Raw genomic sequence first — 17315 nt, 5'->3', positions numbered from 1 at the left:
CTCCCATTGTCTATTAAGAGGCCAATAGTAATTTCCAAACACTGTGATTGCGCCCTTCAATGTTCCTGAGCTCTACCCATATTGCCTCGCTGTAAGAGTCTCCCAAGTGTCCTCCCGCAGTACAGCTGCGATATACCTCCTCTAAGTAGTGCAACTCCCCCACCTCTTTTACATCTCCCTCTATCCTGCCTGAAACAGCTGTATCCTGGACTGTTAAGCTGCCAATCCTGTCCCTGCCTTCACCAAGTCTCTCTAATAGCAACACTATCATAGTTCCAAGTATTTATCCAAGCTCTAAGTTCATCTACCTTACCTGTTACACTTCTTGCATGGAAACAGATGCACTTCAGTCCACCAGATCTGCTTTGATCAGCAACCACACTCCACCTGCTCTTCCTAGGAGTCTTACTGGCCCTATTCTCTAGTTCCCCTTCAGTCCATTCACCTTTGCATTGGTTCCCACACCACTGCCAATCTAGTTTAAATCCTTCCGAGTAACACCAACAAACCTCCCAGCCAGAATTTTTGTGCCCCTCCAGTTTAGATGCAACCCATCCTTCTTTTCCAGGTCCCACCTGCCCTGGAAGCAATCCCAAAGGCCCAGATATTGGAAACCCTCCCTCCTACGCATTCTGTTTAGCCATGTGTTGAGCTGGATCATCCTCCTATTTCTAGCCTCACTAGCACGTGACAAAGGGGGGACTCCTGAGATTACAACCTTGGAGGTCCTGTTTTTTTAAACTTTCTACCTAAATCCCTGAACTGCTGCTGCAGGGCCTCGTCACTCATCATACCTACGTCACTACTAGCAATACAACATAGAACATTACAGCACAGTACAGGCCCTTCGGCCCTCCATGTTGTGCCGACCTGTCATACCGATCTCAAGCCCATCTAACCTACACTATTCCATGTACGTCCATATGCTTGTCCAATGATGACTTAAATGTGTGTAAAGTTGGCAAATCTACTACCATTGCAGGCAAAGCATTCCATTCCATTACTACTCTCCGAGTAAAGAAACTACCTCTGACATCTGTCCTATATCTTTCACCCCTCAATTTAAAGCTATGCCCCCTCGTGCTCGCCATCACCATCCTAGGAAAAAGGCTCTCCCTATCCACCCTATCTAACCCTCTCATTATTTTATATGTTTCAATTAAGTCACCTCTCAACCTTCTTCTCTCTAATGAAAACAGCCTCAAGTCCCTCAGCCTTTCCTCGTAAGGCCTTCCCTCCATACCAGGCAACATCCTAGTAAATCTCCTCTGCACCCTTTCCAAAGCTTCCACATCCTTCTTATAATGCGGTGACCAGAACTGAACGCAATACTCCAAGTGCGGTCGCACCAGAGTTTTGTACAGCTTCATCATAACCTCTTGGTTCCGGAACTCGATCCCTCTATTAATAAAAGCTAAAACACTGTATGCCTTCTTAACAGCCCTGTCAACCTGGGTGGCAACTTTCAAGTATCTGTGTACATGGACACCGAGATCTCTCTGCTCATCTACACTACTAAGAATCTTACCATTAGCCCAGTACTTTGCCTTCCGGCTACTCCTACCAAAGTGCATCACCTCGCACTTGTCTGCATTAAACTCCATTTGCCACCTCTCACTGGCTGTTCACCCGCTCCCTTCAGAATGCTTTCTGCTTGTTCAGCGACATCCTGAACCCTGGCACCAGGGAGGCAACACACCAACGTGGAGTCTCTCTTACGTTCGCAGAAGCATCGATCTGTACCCCTAACTATAGAGTTACCTATAACTGCCACTCTAGTGCTCTTTGACCTTCCCTTCTTAAGAACCGAGCCAGCCGTGGTGCCACCAGTCTGGCCACTGCTGCTGCTGTGCCCCTGATCAGTCATCCCCCCCCACCAACAGTTTCATTTCTGAAGAAGGGTCCAGACCCGAAATGTGAGCTTTCCTGCTCCTCTGATGCTGCCCGGCTTGCTGTGTTCATCTAGCTCTACACCTTGTTATCCAAAACGGTATACTTGCTAGAAAGGGTGACAGCCACAGGAGATTCCTACACAGGCTGCCTGCCCGTTCTAGTGGTCACCTATCTACCTGCACCTTGGGTGTCGCCACATCTCTTAAGCTATTGTCTATGATGCTTTCCGCCATCCCCATGCTCCTAAGTGCATCCAATTGCTGCTCCAGTCTGACCCTGCCGTCTGTGAGCAGCTGCAGTTGGGTGTACTTCCTGCAGATGTAGTCATCCGAAACACTGGAAGCATCGCAGATCTCCCACATCTCACAAGTGAAGCACTTAACTCCACTAACTGACATTTCTATCCCCAACTGACATTTGTATCCCCAATCAAGCTGTTTAGGAAAATTTATTAAACACTTACGCTTACTTATTGCTGCGAATACCCACAGTAGGTCTTTCCTCATTTCCATTCTCAGGACGCTCCCTTTCCTTTTGCTTCTCGTCCTCACAGCGGTGTCGGTGTGTTTTTTTTAAGTGTATGAATGTGTAATTCCAGTATATTATCACCACTATTTCCCAAAAGCTCCTTTACAGAAAGATTATTAGTTACCCCTGTCTTATTATTCAACACTAAAATCGATAGAGAACAATCCTAGTTGGCTCCTCAATGTGCTACTCCAGAAATCCATCTTTTACACATTCCAGGGATCTATCTTTGACAGCATTATTGCTGATTTGGTTTACCCAGACAAAATGAGGTTGGCCATTATTGTTGTATGGTCCATGATGCGTGCATCTCTAATTTCCTGATTTATATCATGCTCAAGATTATCACTACCTTTTGGTTGCCTATTAACAGTTTATAGCAATTTTTCCTGCCCCCTGCTTTGTTTTTCAGCTCCATTCAAATTGTGTTTACATATTGATGCTCACTAATGTACTGATTTTGTCCTTCATTAAAGCTTCCTTGCTGACCCAGAAGGAACTTGAGGATTTGTTTTTAAAAGTACTTGCCTGCAATTTGTTTGGGTGCTGACTGTTGCCCACTTTTGCTGACCTTTATTATCATGTTAGTCTCTCAATCCCCAGAAAAGGAATTTGTTGTCAAGTATTCTCACTATTGATTCTGGTTAACACAGAAATAAAGAAGTGGTGGGTGGGAAACGCCAACTGCAGCCCCACCCCAGGTTAAAATCCAGACATCAGTGTGTGCCAATCCAGCTATAAAGACACTCACAAGCACAATCCTCTAGTTTACTTTGTAATGATGCCGTAAGTGAGCAAGAGCACCATTCTCCCATTCCACTCCACACACACACACGCACGCAATCTCTATCAAAAAAATGTCATAGAAAATTCAACGAACTACAGCAGTTGTGTTGTGTCAGCTAAAGACTTACTTATTTGTGCGTATTCTATTCCTGTTCTCTTAAATAGTTCCCAAAACTAGTGTACAGTATGATTATTAAAATTCTAATCTCATAAACCATCACAAATTTGCAACACTGAACATACAAAGAATTATAAACTTTACTTCCTCTCCACAGATGTACCTTCACCTTTTTTTGAAACCAATCAACCAGAGAATATCAAAGTTTGATAATTACTAACTACTTTTAATATAGGTGAATACTTAACACTAATAGTAAGCTATTATTTTTGACACCAGAACAATTGTTTGTTTTGAATGGTATAAGTTGAAGGAACCTTAAACAAATTTGAGGAGGAATGTAGTTTGAAATTCAGAGTTCATATAGACCAAAAACGTGTCCAGTAATTTGATGGGGAGGGGATAGAAACAGCAGGAATTGCATCTTCTTTTAGAAATATTTAACTGTAGTATAAATTAACACAATTAGGAATGGTTTGCAAATACATAGCACCTTTCATTACCTAAAGATATTGGAGAGTGTTTGTGAAACAGTGAGTGTCGTCATGTAGGAGACTCTGCAGCCAATTTGCACACAGCGAGGCCCCAGATACAGCAATGTAATAATGGCCAGATTATCTGTTTTGGGAACATTGATTAAGGGATAAATATTGTAGAGGACACCACGGAGACCCTCCCTGGTCTTCTTTAAACTACTTCTTCGAGATCCTTAATTTACATTGAAGAAAACATATGAATTCTTGGTTTAACATCTTGCTAGATGGAAAGCATTTCCCAAATTGGAGTTTTAGCCAAGATAAATCTTTTGAATAGAAGTTGAACCAGAGTATTCTCACTCAGAGAAACAAATGTCAGAGTCTCACTACTCCTTCCAAACATTCCCTGTCTTAAAATAATGGAACTGAATTGATTCCAACAGGGATTTCTGACAGAAATGAGAGAAATTCATAATGAAGAAAGAAGTTCAGAATTGGAAGATAAATCAGAAAGAACAAATGGATTGAGGACCTTTTTTTGGGTCCCAGTATTCTCCTACAAACAAATGGAACTGTTAAACAATAAAAGCTGAAAGAACTGCAAATGCTATAAATCAGAAACAAAAACTGAAATTGCTGGAAAAGCTCAGCAGGTCCGGCAGCATTTGTGAAGAGAAACGTTAACTCTGATTTCTCTTCACAGATGCTGCCAGACCCACTGAGCTTTTCCAGCAACTTTTGATCTTGTTTTTGAATTATTAATAAATAGCAGCTAGTGTGGAAATCGTAAGGAAATAGAAAGAAAAAATTGAGTTTTGTGAAGGAAATAAGTTAGAAAAACCGTGGGTGAAGATATCAGGGGAACTGTAGGGTGATGAAGATTAAGATTAGAATATATGTGGTACTGGGAAGACTTCCCCCAGAACTGTCTCCAATGCTTGGTATACTCTCTTCATCCCATTGATAGTACTAGAGCTAGCACTGAATATATGGTCTGTCCAGCGGTTTGCCCATACCTTCCTTTTACTAGAGCTGAACTGGTTTTGCTATAAAGTTAAGCATTCTATTTGCTGCAGTTGCTGCTCTAAAGAGATTAGACACATTGAGAGTTCAGTCTCACTTGGGTCTTATTCAGCTCATAAAAAACTGAATCATAGAATTCAGGTTCAAATTTTCTCTTCCATATGCAATATTTCCTTTATTCATTCACAGGATGAGGGCGTCGCTGGAGAGGCAGCATTATTGCCCATCCCTAATTGCCCAGGGGGCAGTGAAGAGTTAACCACATTGCAGGGTCTGGAGTCATATGTAGGCCAGACCAGGTAAGGATGGCAGTTTCCTTCCCTAAAAGGAGATTAGTGAACCAGATGGGTTTTCCTGACAATCGACAATGGATTTACAGTCATCACTAGATTCTTAATTCCAGATATTTATTGAATTCAAATTCCATCGTCTGCCATGGTGAGTTTCAAATCTAGGTCTCTAGAGTAATAGTCCAGCGAGAACACCACGAGGCCACTGCCTCCCTTTAATACTTTACAGTCTTTGGCATATAATTTCCTCTGCTGTTGCTCTTTCTACTCACATTTACTGAACTCATTTTGTATTTTATATATACACTCAATTGTCCCTCCTAGTTTGGAGTCATCAAAAAAAAATGTACATCATTTCAGGCAATGTAAGTTATAAACTATGATTATAAGTTTTCAGGCATAAACATCAGAATTCCAAATTAACGGCAACAAAACAGAGTTGCATTTATGTAGTACCTTTAAAATAGTGATATGTCCCAAGTTGTTTCACAGGAAAATTACCAAATAAAATTTGACACAAAGCAATGTAATGAAAGAGCTGGTCACAAAAAGCTTAGTCAAAGTGATAGGAGCAAAGAGAGAAAGACAGGCAGAGACCATTAGGGAAGGAATTCCAGATCTATGGAAATGACAAATGCTTGTAGTGGAGCATTTAAAAATTGGAAATTCTTGAGAGTCCATAACTAAAGGAGCACAGGAGTCTCAGAGGTTTGTAGGGGTGGAGGAAATTACAGAGATGGGAGGATTTCAAGCAATGGATGAAAGCTTTAAATCAAGCCCTTGTTTAACCACAGTCAATATCAGTTACCAAGGACAAAGGTAGTAGCTGATTAGTACTTGTTGAGAGTTATAGCACAGGCTGTTTTGGATGGTCAGAAGTTTAGGGTAATAGCACATTGGAGGCCAGCCAAAAGTGCACAATAAATGAACATTTCCAGGGATAACAAAAGCAAGAATGAGTATTTCAGCCGTAAACGAAATTGGCAAAAATGCAAGATATCGAATTGAAAGCTCATCTTGGGGGTCAGTCAGGATAGCAAGACTGTAAGTAGTGTGGTTCAGTCTCATATCATTTTCAAAAAGAATGCAGCCAGTGATTCAGGGAACTAGAACAATTGTTTTAGTCTTCCAAATAGGCATTCGATGACCATTCTTACAAGTCAGAGATTTCAAAGAGCAGAGACACTGAAAGCAAGATATGTGGTGGCAGATGACACCCTCAGATTTGGCTGCAAATATAGGAAGTACAGTTAGTAAGTTTGCAGATGACATCAAACTTGGAGGTGTAGTGGACAGCAAAGATGGTTACCTCAGAGTGCGAAGGGATCTTGAACAGATAGACCAATGGGCTTACGAGTATCAGATTTAGTTTAATCCAGATAAAACGTGAGATGCTAGATTTTGGACAGGCAAATCAGGGCAAGGCTTATACACTTATTGGAACTTCCTGGGGAGTGTTGCTGAACAAAGAGATGTTGGAGCGCAGGTTCATAGTTCTTTGAAAGTGGAGTCCGAGGTAGATGAGACAGCAAAGAAGACATTTCATAGGCTTGTCTTTATTGGTCATTGCATTGAGTATGGGAGTTGGGAGGTTATATTACGGCTGTATAGAACATTGGTTATACTACTTTTGGAATACTGCATACAACTCTATTCTGTCTGCTATAGGAAGAATGTTGTGAAACTTGAGATGGTTCAGAAACAATTTACAAGGATGTTGTCAGGGTTGGGGGGTTTGAGCTATACGGGAAGGCTGAATAGGCTAGGACTATTTTCCCTGCAGCATCAGAGGCTGAGGGATGACTTTATAGAGGTTTATAAAATCGCGGAGGCATGGAGCAGGTGAATAGCCCAGGTCTTTTCCCCAGGGTAAGGGAGTCCAAAACAAAAGGGCATAGCTTTAGGTGAGAGGGGAAAGATTTAGAAGTGACCTAAGGGGCAACTATTTCATGTAGAGGGCGGTGCATGCATGGAGTGAACTGCCAGAGGAAGTGACGGAGGCTGGTACAGTTACAACATTAAAAGGCATCTGGATGGATACATAGATGGGAAGAGAGTTTAGAAGGATATAGATCAAATGCTGGCAAATAGGACTAGATTAATTTTAGATATCTGGTTGGCATGGACGAATTGAACCAATGAGCCTGGTTTTGTGCTGTACATCTCTATGACTGTTTTGTTAGGTGATAGAGTCATAGCGTGTAGAGTTTTTTTTAACAGTACAGAAAGAAGTCCTTATAAAGGAGCAGCTGGCCACAGTAGACTGAAAGGGGACCCTAGCAGGGAAGACAGTGGGACAGCAATGGCAAGAGTTTCTGGGGATAATTCAGGAGGCACAGCAGAAATTCATCCCAAGGCAGAGGAAACATACTAAGGGGAGGATGAGTCAACCATGGTTAACAAGAGAAGTCAGGGACAGTATCAAAGCAAAAGAAAAAGCATACAATATTGTGAAGGTTAATTGAAAGCCAGAAGAATGGAAACCTTTAAGAGCCAGCAGAGGAAAAGTAAAAAATGCAATAAGGGAAGACAATATGAAGAAGTATGAGAGTAAGGTAGCTGGTAATGCAAAAGAAGGATGCAAGAGTTTCTTTTCAGATATCTAAAAGCTGGAAAAGTAATAGTATAGAACAAAGAAATGCAGAGGAACTGAATAGGCACACTGCATCAGTTTTCACAGTAAGAGACACCAGCAACACACCAGAACTTCAAGAGTTAGGGAGCAGAGGTGATTATAGTGGTAATCACTAAGATGCTGCTGCTGGGGAAGCTGCAGGGTATGACGGTGGATAAATCAACTTGTTTGAATATGCTACTCCAGGGTTCTGAAGGAGATAGCTGAGGAGGTTGGGGAGGCATTGGTGGTGATCCAGGAATCAGTGGGGTCAGGTCAGAGGATTGGAAAATTGCTAATGTAACACCCCTGTTTAAGAAGTGGGGGGGGGGCACAGGCAGAAGACAGGAAGCTGTAGGCCAGTTAGTCTGACCTTGGATGTTGGTAAGATTTTAAGAGTGTATTATTAAGGATAAGATTGTGGAATACTTAGAAGTGGATGGTAAAATAGGGCAGAGTCAGCACAGCTTTGTCAAGGGAAGATCATGCCTGACAAACTTGTTAGAATTCTTGGAGGAAGTAACAAGCAAGTTGGACAAAGGAGAGCAAGTGGACGCAATCTATTTGGATTTCCAGAAGGCCTTTGACAAAGTAGCACATAGGAGGCTGCTAAATAAGACACAGTGGTGTGAGGGGTAATGTCATGGCCCGGATAGAGGATTGGCTGACTGGCAGAAGGCAGAGAGTGAGGATTTTTCAGAATGACAGCCGGTGACTAGTGAAGTCCCACAGGGGTCAGTTTTGGGAACACAACTATTCACATTATACACTAAGGATCTGTATGAAGGAAGTGAATTGTTGCTATGTTTGCAGATGACACAAAGACAGTTGGAGGTAGTGTTCAGGAAAAGGGGAGGCTGCAGAAGGACTTGGACATGTTAGCTGAGTGGGCAAAGAAGTGGCAAATGAAATACAATGTAGGAAAGAGTGACGTTAATGACTTTGGCGTGAAGAACTGAGGCGTAGACTGTTTTCTCAACGGGAAAGGTTTTGGAAATCTGAAGCACAAAGGGACTTGGAGTCCTAGTAAGGCAAATACAATCAGGAGGGTCGAATACAAGAGCAGAGACGTACTCCTGAGGCTGTAAAAGGCTTTGGTCAGATTGCATTTGGAATATTGTTAGCAGTTTTGGGCCCTGTTTCTAAATAAAGACATTCTGCCATTGGAGGGGATTCTAAAGGAGGTTTACAAGAATGCTGCCAGCAATGAAGGGTTTGTCATATGTGGAATGGTTGAGGATTCTCAATCTATTTTTGATGGAGTTTCAAAGAATGAAGGAAGAATCTTATTGAAACTTTTAGAATACTGAAGGATATGGTTAGATTGGATGTAGAGAGGATGTTTCTGCTAGTGGGACAGACTAGGACCCAAGTACACAGTCTCAGAGTGAAGGGCATAACTGAGGGGAGGAGGAATTTCTTCAGGCAGAGGGTGATTAATCTGTGGAACTCATTGCCGCAGATGGCTCTGGAGGCCCAGTCACTCAGTGGATTTGAGACAGAGATAAATAGGTTCTTGATTAGTAAGGGAAACAAGTGTAATAAGGAGAAGGCAGGAGTTGAGAAACATATCAGCCATGATCAAATGACCTAATTCTGCTCCTATATCTTATGGTCTTATGGTTTTATGGCCCTCCTGCATATCATATCAAAGTTAGTCATCCAAATCTGTCTATTCTAATACCATTTTCCAACACATTTACCCATAGCCTTGTATCCTGTGGCAACTCAAGTACTCTTCTACAAAGTTCTGAGATGATTTAAGGTTTCCCATCTCGACCATCCTTTTAGGCAGCGAGTTCCAGATACACACAACCCTGTGTGAGTGAAAATATCCCACCTAAATCCTTATCCTAAAGCTTTGGCCCCTTGTTAGTGATGCCTCTAAGCGAAAAAGATTTCTCTCTATCTACCCAAGTTCTTCAATATTTTGCACACCTCAATCAGATTCTCCCTCGCCCTTCTCTGCTCTCAGGAAAACAAACCCAGCTTATTTGGTTTCTCTTCACAACTGAAGTGGTCCAGCCCACAGAACATCCTGGTAAAACTCTTCTGCATCGTCTCTATGGAGATCACATCCATCTGATATTTGGGTAACCAGAACTGAACACAGTACTCTAGCTGCAGTCTAATTTATGTTATATACTGCTTCATCATAACCTCCTTACTCTTATTAGTCAAGACATTCAATATAGAAGGCAAGTATCCCATATGCCTTCTCAACCACCTTATCTACCCAAGCTGCTCCCTTCAAGGATTTATGGAAATGCACACCAAAGTCCCTTTGATCTTCCAGTCTTCCTAGGGTCCAACAATTCAAATGTGTACTCCCTCCCCTTGTTAGTCTTCCCAAAATTCATCATCTCACATTTTTCAGGATCAAATTCCATTTAGCACTGTTCAGCCCTTTTATCTAATCCTGTAGTCTAAGGCTTTCCTTCTCGTTATTTACCACACCACCAATTTTCATGTCATCTGCAAACTTCCTCATCATACCCCCATAGCATTAATGTACACAGGCAATAGCCAGGAACGCAGCACCAACATAGTCCTGACGTACACCACTAGACACAGGCTTCCAGTGATAAAAACATACTTTGACCATTATCCTCTGCTTCCCACCACCAGGCCAAATCTTGGATCTAATTTGACAAATTGCTCCGGATTCCATGTGCTTTTAGTTTCTTTACCAGTATGTCATGCGAGACTTTTTCAAAAGCCTTATCCAAAGTCCATATAGACTACATCAACTGCACCACCCTCAGCTATACAGCTAGTCACCTCATTAAAAAATTCAAACAAGTTGGTTAGCCATGATTTCATCTTGCAAAATCATGATGAATATTTTTGACAAATTTTGTCTCTCCAAATGGAGACTAATTGTTACCCACAGAAATTTTTCCAATAGTTTTGCTACCACAGATGTTTGAATCGCTGGCCTGTAGCTTCCTAGTTTATCCTTACCACACACCTCGAATGATGTTACCACATTAGTTTTCCTGGGGTTCCCTGATACCCCTCCTGTGGCCACAGAGAGTTTGAAAATGAATATCAGAGCCCCTGCAATCTCCTCCCTTATCTCACTCAATAGTCTGGGATGCATCTCATTTCATCCTGGGTATTTATTCAATTTCAAACCTGCTAAAATTGCTAATACCTCAATTATCTTAATGTTAGTTCATTCAAGTAATGTTTAAAGCAACTCCCTGCACTTTAAATATTAATCTTGGGCACCCACCAATCTTGGCCACAGGAGGGGGTATCAGGGGACCCCAGGAAAACTAATGTGGTAACATTTTGAGCCTTTGTAACTAGCTTAAGCTTCCTTTCCGCTTTTTGTGATGTTACTGATTGGCAAAATGTTAATGAACAAGCAAAGGATGGCTGGACACTGAAGGTAAAGCTGCAGAGGTGGAAAGGGAGCCATTGCAAATGCTTCTGTGCCTCTGACTGAATAAACAAGAATGGAATCTGGTGAGTGCAGTCCTACCTAGATGAATAAGAGTGAAGTGATAATGGAAACTGCAGATGCTGGAGAATCCAAGATAATGAAATGTGAGGCTGGATGAACACAGCAGGCCCAGCAGCATCTCAGGAGCACTAAAGCTGACGTTTCGGGCCTAGACCCTTCAGAGAGGGGGATGGGGTGAGGGTTCTGGAATAAATAGGGAGAGGGGGGAGGCGGACCGAAGATGGAGAGTAAAGAAGATAAGGTGGAGAGGAGCGTATGGGTGGGGAGGTAGGGAGGGGATAGGTCAGTCCAGGGAAGACGGACAGGTCAAGGAGGTGGGATGAGGTTAGTAGGTAGGAGATGGAGGTGCGGCTTGGGGTGGGAGGAAGGGATGGGTGAGAGGAAGAACAGGTTAGGGAAGCAGAGACAGGTTGGACTGGTTTTGGGATGCAGTGACTGGAGGGGAAGAGCTGGGCTGGTTGTGTGGTGCAGTGGGGGGGGGGGACGAACTGGGCTGGTTTTGGGATGCGGTGGGGGAAGGGGAGATTTTGAAGCTGGTGAAGTCCACATTGATACCATTGGGCTGCAGGGTTACCAAGCAGAATATGAGTTGCTGTTCCTGCAACCTTTGGGTGGCATCATTGTGGCACTGCAGGAGGCCCATGATGGACATGTCATCTAAAGAATGGGAGGGGGAGTGGAAATGGTTTGCCACTGGGAGGTGCAGTTGTTTGTTGCGAACCGAGCGGAGGTGTTCTGCAAAGCGGTCCCCAAGCCTCCGCTTGGTTTCCCCAATGTAGAGGTAGCCACACCAGGTACAGTGGATGCAGTATACCGCTTGGGAACCCTGCAGCCCAATGGTATCAATGTGGACTTCACCAGCTTCAAAATCTCCCTTTCCCCCGCCGCATCCCAAAACCAGCCCAGTTTGTCCCCTCCCCCCACTGCACCACACAACCAGCCCAGCTCTTCCCCTCCATTCACTGCATCCCAAAACCAGTCCAACCTGTCTCTGCCTCCCTAACCTGTTCTTCCTCTCACCCATCCCTTCCTCCCACCCCAAGCCGCACCTCCATCTCCTACCTACTAATCTCATCCCACCTCCTTGACCTGTCCGTCTTCCCTGGACTGACCTATCCCCTCCCTACCTCCCCACCCATACTCTCCTCTCCATCTTCGGTCCGCCTCCCCCTCTCTCCCTATTTATTCCAGAACCCTCACCCCATCCCCCTCTCTGATGAAGGGTCTAGGCCCGAAACGTCAGCTTTTGTGCTGCTGGGCCTGCTGTGTTCATCCAGCCTCATATTTCATTATGTTGAATAAGAGTGAAGGAGCTTTGGAAGGGGCGTGTCAAAGGCTGCGGGCAGTTCAATTGAGACCTTAATGAAAGTCATTGCGGAACTGTGTTATGGGCAAGGATTGACCATGGCACGTTTAGAATGCCGCACAGCAATTGTCAATTAAGTGGTAAAAATAATGGGTGGATTATTTGCTAAACATTTAAGAAAAAAAAGTGTTTATTTCAAAAAGCCACGTTTGTTCTAATTTTATATTAAATCGTATACTTTACTGCAAAACACTAAACGGCCGATATTTTAATAGCCTTGGCAACATCTAGTTTTGTTCAGTAACAATAATGTATTATTGCATTGCACGTTATTAAAAAGGTCTTTTTGTCTTTAGTCATTTACAGAATCCAAACAGCTTGCCACATTCGGACATTCCCGTATTTTGTTTCCAATGGGCTGCTCGAGTTACTTGAGTTTTGAAGGCGAGCATCCAACGATTGGATGCAATCATCCTGCTCATTCACACTCGGGAAATAGTAGTAGCACTCAGTTATTAAGTCCAAATTAATTTCTGCTATTATTTAACCGATCGCCAGGTACACAAAAGCAAATGGAAATTTCCCGTTCAAATAGAGATAAGGGTGTGAGTGCTGATATCCGCCTAACAACTGCTTGTAGTTACAAAGGCTTTCTTCCAAACAAATATTTTGGATCAGTTCCTCCCCTTTATGATAAAAGCTATTTACATTTCAACGTTTTCTCCACGTAGTTCAATTAGCGTAATTTGTACTTAATTAAGATTTCATCTCTATTGGACAGTAAAATAATGCTTAGGGGACAAACTGCGATTCATTTGTTCAAACAAAAAAAAGTTGTTAAAAATAGTGCTTACTTCGTACACGGTAAATGCAGCTTTAATTCGACAGGACAGGCAACAGTACATTCTAACGGTATCAAATCATTTGTTGCACTTGGCGAGATAGCTCGGAAATTTCGGAAACTAATATGAAATTTACTAAAGATTAAATTTTCACAGATCACCAAGCCCATGGATTCCGGATTTTCGAACATTGTAGTATGTTTCGCATTTAGCCCCCAGAGTATTTTTCCCCAAAGTGTATCTAGCGCGGAAATTTTAATGTGTAAAATTGTAATTTATTAATTTGAAATCTACTAGAGCTATGATACACTCCATCGGCGCTGCGGTGATGGTGGCCAACCAGAAATCGGAAAGTTTTCTTAATATTGAGAGCGAAAATAAAGAGACATCCCGCGACGACCTGATTACTCGGAGTTTCAGTCATTCTTTATCCCACCTTGGATGTGTTGGGAATTACGAACTTTAAGTTCCCCCCCCCCCCCCCCAAACAAATGCAGTTTATCCTGTAACGGGCAACCAACCCTCTGGTTTTGGCAAAAAAAGTTAAAACAGCAGCCAGTGGCTAGCGAGAAAGGTTCATGTTTTTATGTGGCTGGCTTCCACTAGATAAATGAACAGTTGTCTAAAGTAGTTGGGAACAATCCCAAAAAGACGAGCATGTTCGAAATTCTGCTTTAGAGTTTGAATGTCACTGCCCTCCACTTGCAGAAGATGGAGATGCGGGCATGCAATCTCAATCTCACACTTACACAAATCTCGAGTTTGGGAGAACTATGACGATTAAAACTGTAGCCATTCACCTATTCAAAACAGTGTGGGGCTTGAACAGAAACCAGTTTGGGCATTGTATTTACCTGTTTTCACGGAGTTGTAGGTAAACAATGTAAGTTAAGATCGGCAGCATACAGTGGCCGCAAACTTTTGAAACAATTTATTCAGCGGTGGCAAATTTAACAATCGATTGTTTGAGCAAATGTTCAAGCCCTTCAAAAATCAATGAGACGCGACGCGACGCGACGCCTGAACGGATTACTTGATTGTTTTTGCCATTTCATCATTTGCAACATAATTTGCAACGATGTACGCAATCCATGCAAGATTTGCAACAGGTGTCACGGTATTTAGCCAGTCAGCACAAAGTTTACTGCCCTACCTCGGCGATTCCTCCTGTCGCCCCACCCAATTGTGGAAAGATCGTGATTCATATAATACCAAAATTAACTGCGCAAATCTTTCAAAAAAGACCATTAACGACCTGTACATACACACTATTTCCCAAACTGTTGATTTTGATTGTTTCTATGGTTGGAACGAAAATTGGACGCAGATCGCGGAAATATCTAGATTTCACGTCGGAAACTCTATTAATCTTATTCCCTCGCTGAGTTTAGATGCACTGTGGACCGGATCGATCAAATTGGCCCCGTCTTAGGTATGGTCCAAAATTCATGACTTCTTCGAATAATGTTAACCGTTTCTTTAAAACAAATACGTATTAAAACATGCGATTTGTTCAACTATATTTGGCAGTTAGTGATAAGCGGTGTGTTTTCAAATCTAGTCAAATACTAGTTCACAATGTTATACCTAAGTGACACAGCGAAATGAAGGAGGAAGCATGAAAAATGTGTGACTGGAAATAGTGATGAATTGGAGGAGACAAGTACATAATGCGCTGGCTGGCGAAGTAAGAGAAAGTTTTAACCTTGTCAGTAAAACACAGAAGTTGATTCAACTATTTTTTTTAAAAAATAGTGCAGGTTGCTCGCCCTTATATCCCGTACAAATACCAGCGTTCTGATGAATAATGCCCATTTTCACGGGAAAACAAAAAAAAAATTCACTTTAAATTATAAAGCAAATTGTTAAACTATTATCCAGCAGATTTCTTAGCCAGTTTTGTATAAGAAAGGAAAATTTGGAATGTGAAATATCCAAATAAATCACATTTACAGATGAGCTTTTACTTGATTTTGTTTTTTTAAAAGAGGGAAAAAAACACATACCCAACATTTCTTTTCTCCTTTGCGTGTGAGGCTGATCCGTGTAGACCCATTCAAAATCGTCCCTTTTCATTTTGATTCCTATGCTGTGGGATACTTAACGTGAACGTGTGTGTAGCTTCACTGTCAGCGGTGTTTGTGAGCACTGCCAGTTCATTCACCCACCTTTAAGCAGCAATAACGCAGGGACGGCAGGAGGGGAAAAAAAAACTTTCTGCAACGTACTGTGCCCGTGGGATGGGTGTGGGCGTGCTCCAGAAAGACTAGGATTGGCAGAGGTCCAAACAGGTGAGTGTGAAAGAGAACTCGAGGAAAAGTTGAAATAAAAAGAATACGCAGATGGTTACTGAAATTAATGTATTTCTTTATTTTTTTTAAATAAGGAGATTGCATTGAGGGTTGCAGGCTGTATTCAGAGAAACTTGAGCGTGCTGGGTTGATAGACTGTGAAATGTAAAGTATTTTTTTGGCGTTAGTGCTATCTATTGGCACATGGCAACAAGGACAAATCATGAAGGACAGGAAGTGGAATGAAGTCTCGCGGTAGTTGCTCGCAGCGCCCGAGCGGATGGTGGCTGCCGTTTTTTTTGTTGCGAGATTTGCTGCTGATATTTTCTAGTTAATTGTTGGTGAGATAAAGCACGGGGAGGAAACTGAAGGGGAAGGAGCTCGAATTCTGTGGGGTGTCTTTCTTTTTCCCTTTAAAAAAACCCTCTGAAATCTGAAAAAAATGGCTTCGGGCGACACTTTATACATCGCGGCGGACGGCTCGGAGATGCCGGCCGAGATCGTGGAGCTTCACGAGATCGAAGTGGAGACGATCCCGGTGGAAACGATCGAGACCACGGTGGTAGAAGGCGACGTGCACCAGCCCATGATCGCCCTGCAGCCCCTCAGCGACGACCCGAGCCAGGTCCACCAGGAGGTGATCCTGGTGCAGACGCGGGAAGAGGTGGTCGGGGACGACGCCGAGCTGAGGGCCGAGGACGGTTACGAGGACCAGATCCTGATCCCGGTGCCGTCGGCGGGCGCCGAGGAGGAGTTCATCGAACAGACTCTGGTGACGGCCGTCTCTGGCAAGAGCCGCATCAAGAAAGGGGCCGGCAAGAAGGCCACCAAGAAAAGCTACCTGAACGACGGGGGGCTGGACAGGACCGGCAGGAAATGGGAGCAGAAGCAAGTGCAGATCAAGACCCTGGAGGGGGAGTTTTCGGTGACAATGTGGGCTTCGGGTGAGTGCATGGGGAGACAAAACGCTCGGCACTGGTGCGTGTGGAAGTAAAGGGGGGGATGAAAAATAACGACCAGCAACCGAAATGCGCGCATTTGCGAGCTTTCTCTTCAGCTCTAGGGCGTGTCCCGCCGCAGCGGGAGGGGGAGGGGGAAGAAACGGGGAACAGGCGAAGGTTTCGGTGTTTTCCGACGCCCGGTTGGAACTCGAGCGGTTTCTGAATGTTTTTGTTTTGAAGGGAAGCCATGTTTCCCCAGGTTATGGGCGCCGCCATGTCAGTATGGCCGCCCGAAAACATGGCTTCCCGATGGGGGAAGATGGCGGCTGAAGATGGCGGGCGGTGCAGGAGCGAGTGCGCTGCTGCTGTTCGGGCCTTGGCGCTGCTCTGACCGTTAGGCCCTCACTCGCGCTAGGCCTCATGGCGTAGTTCGACTTTTAGCCGCCGCGCAACCGAACCTGCTGCACGTCGTACGTCACTGAGCAAGACGAGCAGTGTGCAAGGGTGGGGACTAGTGATTGACAGCGGCCCCAAAGCCAATGGGATGGGTGTATTCCGCGTGAGAAGCCAATGGAATGGGCGGAGGGCGGGAGGTTACAATCAAGTTCGGTAGACGCGCAGCGGCGACGAAGTGGGTGGTGCGGAGAGAGGGAGATCGCTGGCGGCTGCAGCGGGAGCGAAGAGACTCCATCTCAGCGGCTCATTGTTGGTCACTTCTGCCTTCTTTCTCTCTCT

General features: G+C 43.7%; 2 protein-coding genes across 2 annotated transcripts in view; one reads left to right on the top strand and one right to left on the bottom strand.

Moving 5' to 3' along the window:
• Positions 1–15573, bottom strand: part of degs2 (delta(4)-desaturase, sphingolipid 2) — a 67182-nt gene extending 51609 nt beyond the window's left edge. Inside the window, exon 1 of the mRNA XM_048537194.2 lies at positions 15355–15573. Within this exon, the coding sequence (XP_048393151.2) occupies positions 15355–15424 (70 nt within the window). The 5' untranslated portion in view covers positions 15425–15573. The remainder of the gene's footprint in view (positions 1–15354) is intronic.
• A 249-nt stretch (positions 15574–15822) lies between these two features.
• Positions 15823–17315, top strand: part of yy1a (YY1 transcription factor a) — a 34563-nt gene continuing 33070 nt past the window's right edge. Inside the window, exon 1 of the mRNA XM_048537193.2 lies at positions 15823–16583. Coding sequence (XP_048393150.1) covers positions 16082–16583 — 502 coding nt within the window. The 5' untranslated portion in view covers positions 15823–16081. The remainder of the gene's footprint in view (positions 16584–17315) is intronic.

The sequence above is a fragment of the Stegostoma tigrinum genome, chromosome 10 (assembly GCF_030684315.1).
Source record: "Stegostoma tigrinum isolate sSteTig4 chromosome 10, sSteTig4.hap1, whole genome shotgun sequence".
NCBI lineage: Eukaryota > Metazoa > Chordata > Chondrichthyes > Orectolobiformes > Stegostomatidae > Stegostoma > Stegostoma tigrinum.
The sequence above is the reverse complement of the archived record's forward strand: the minus strand, read 5'-3'. Positions and strand labels throughout refer to the sequence as shown.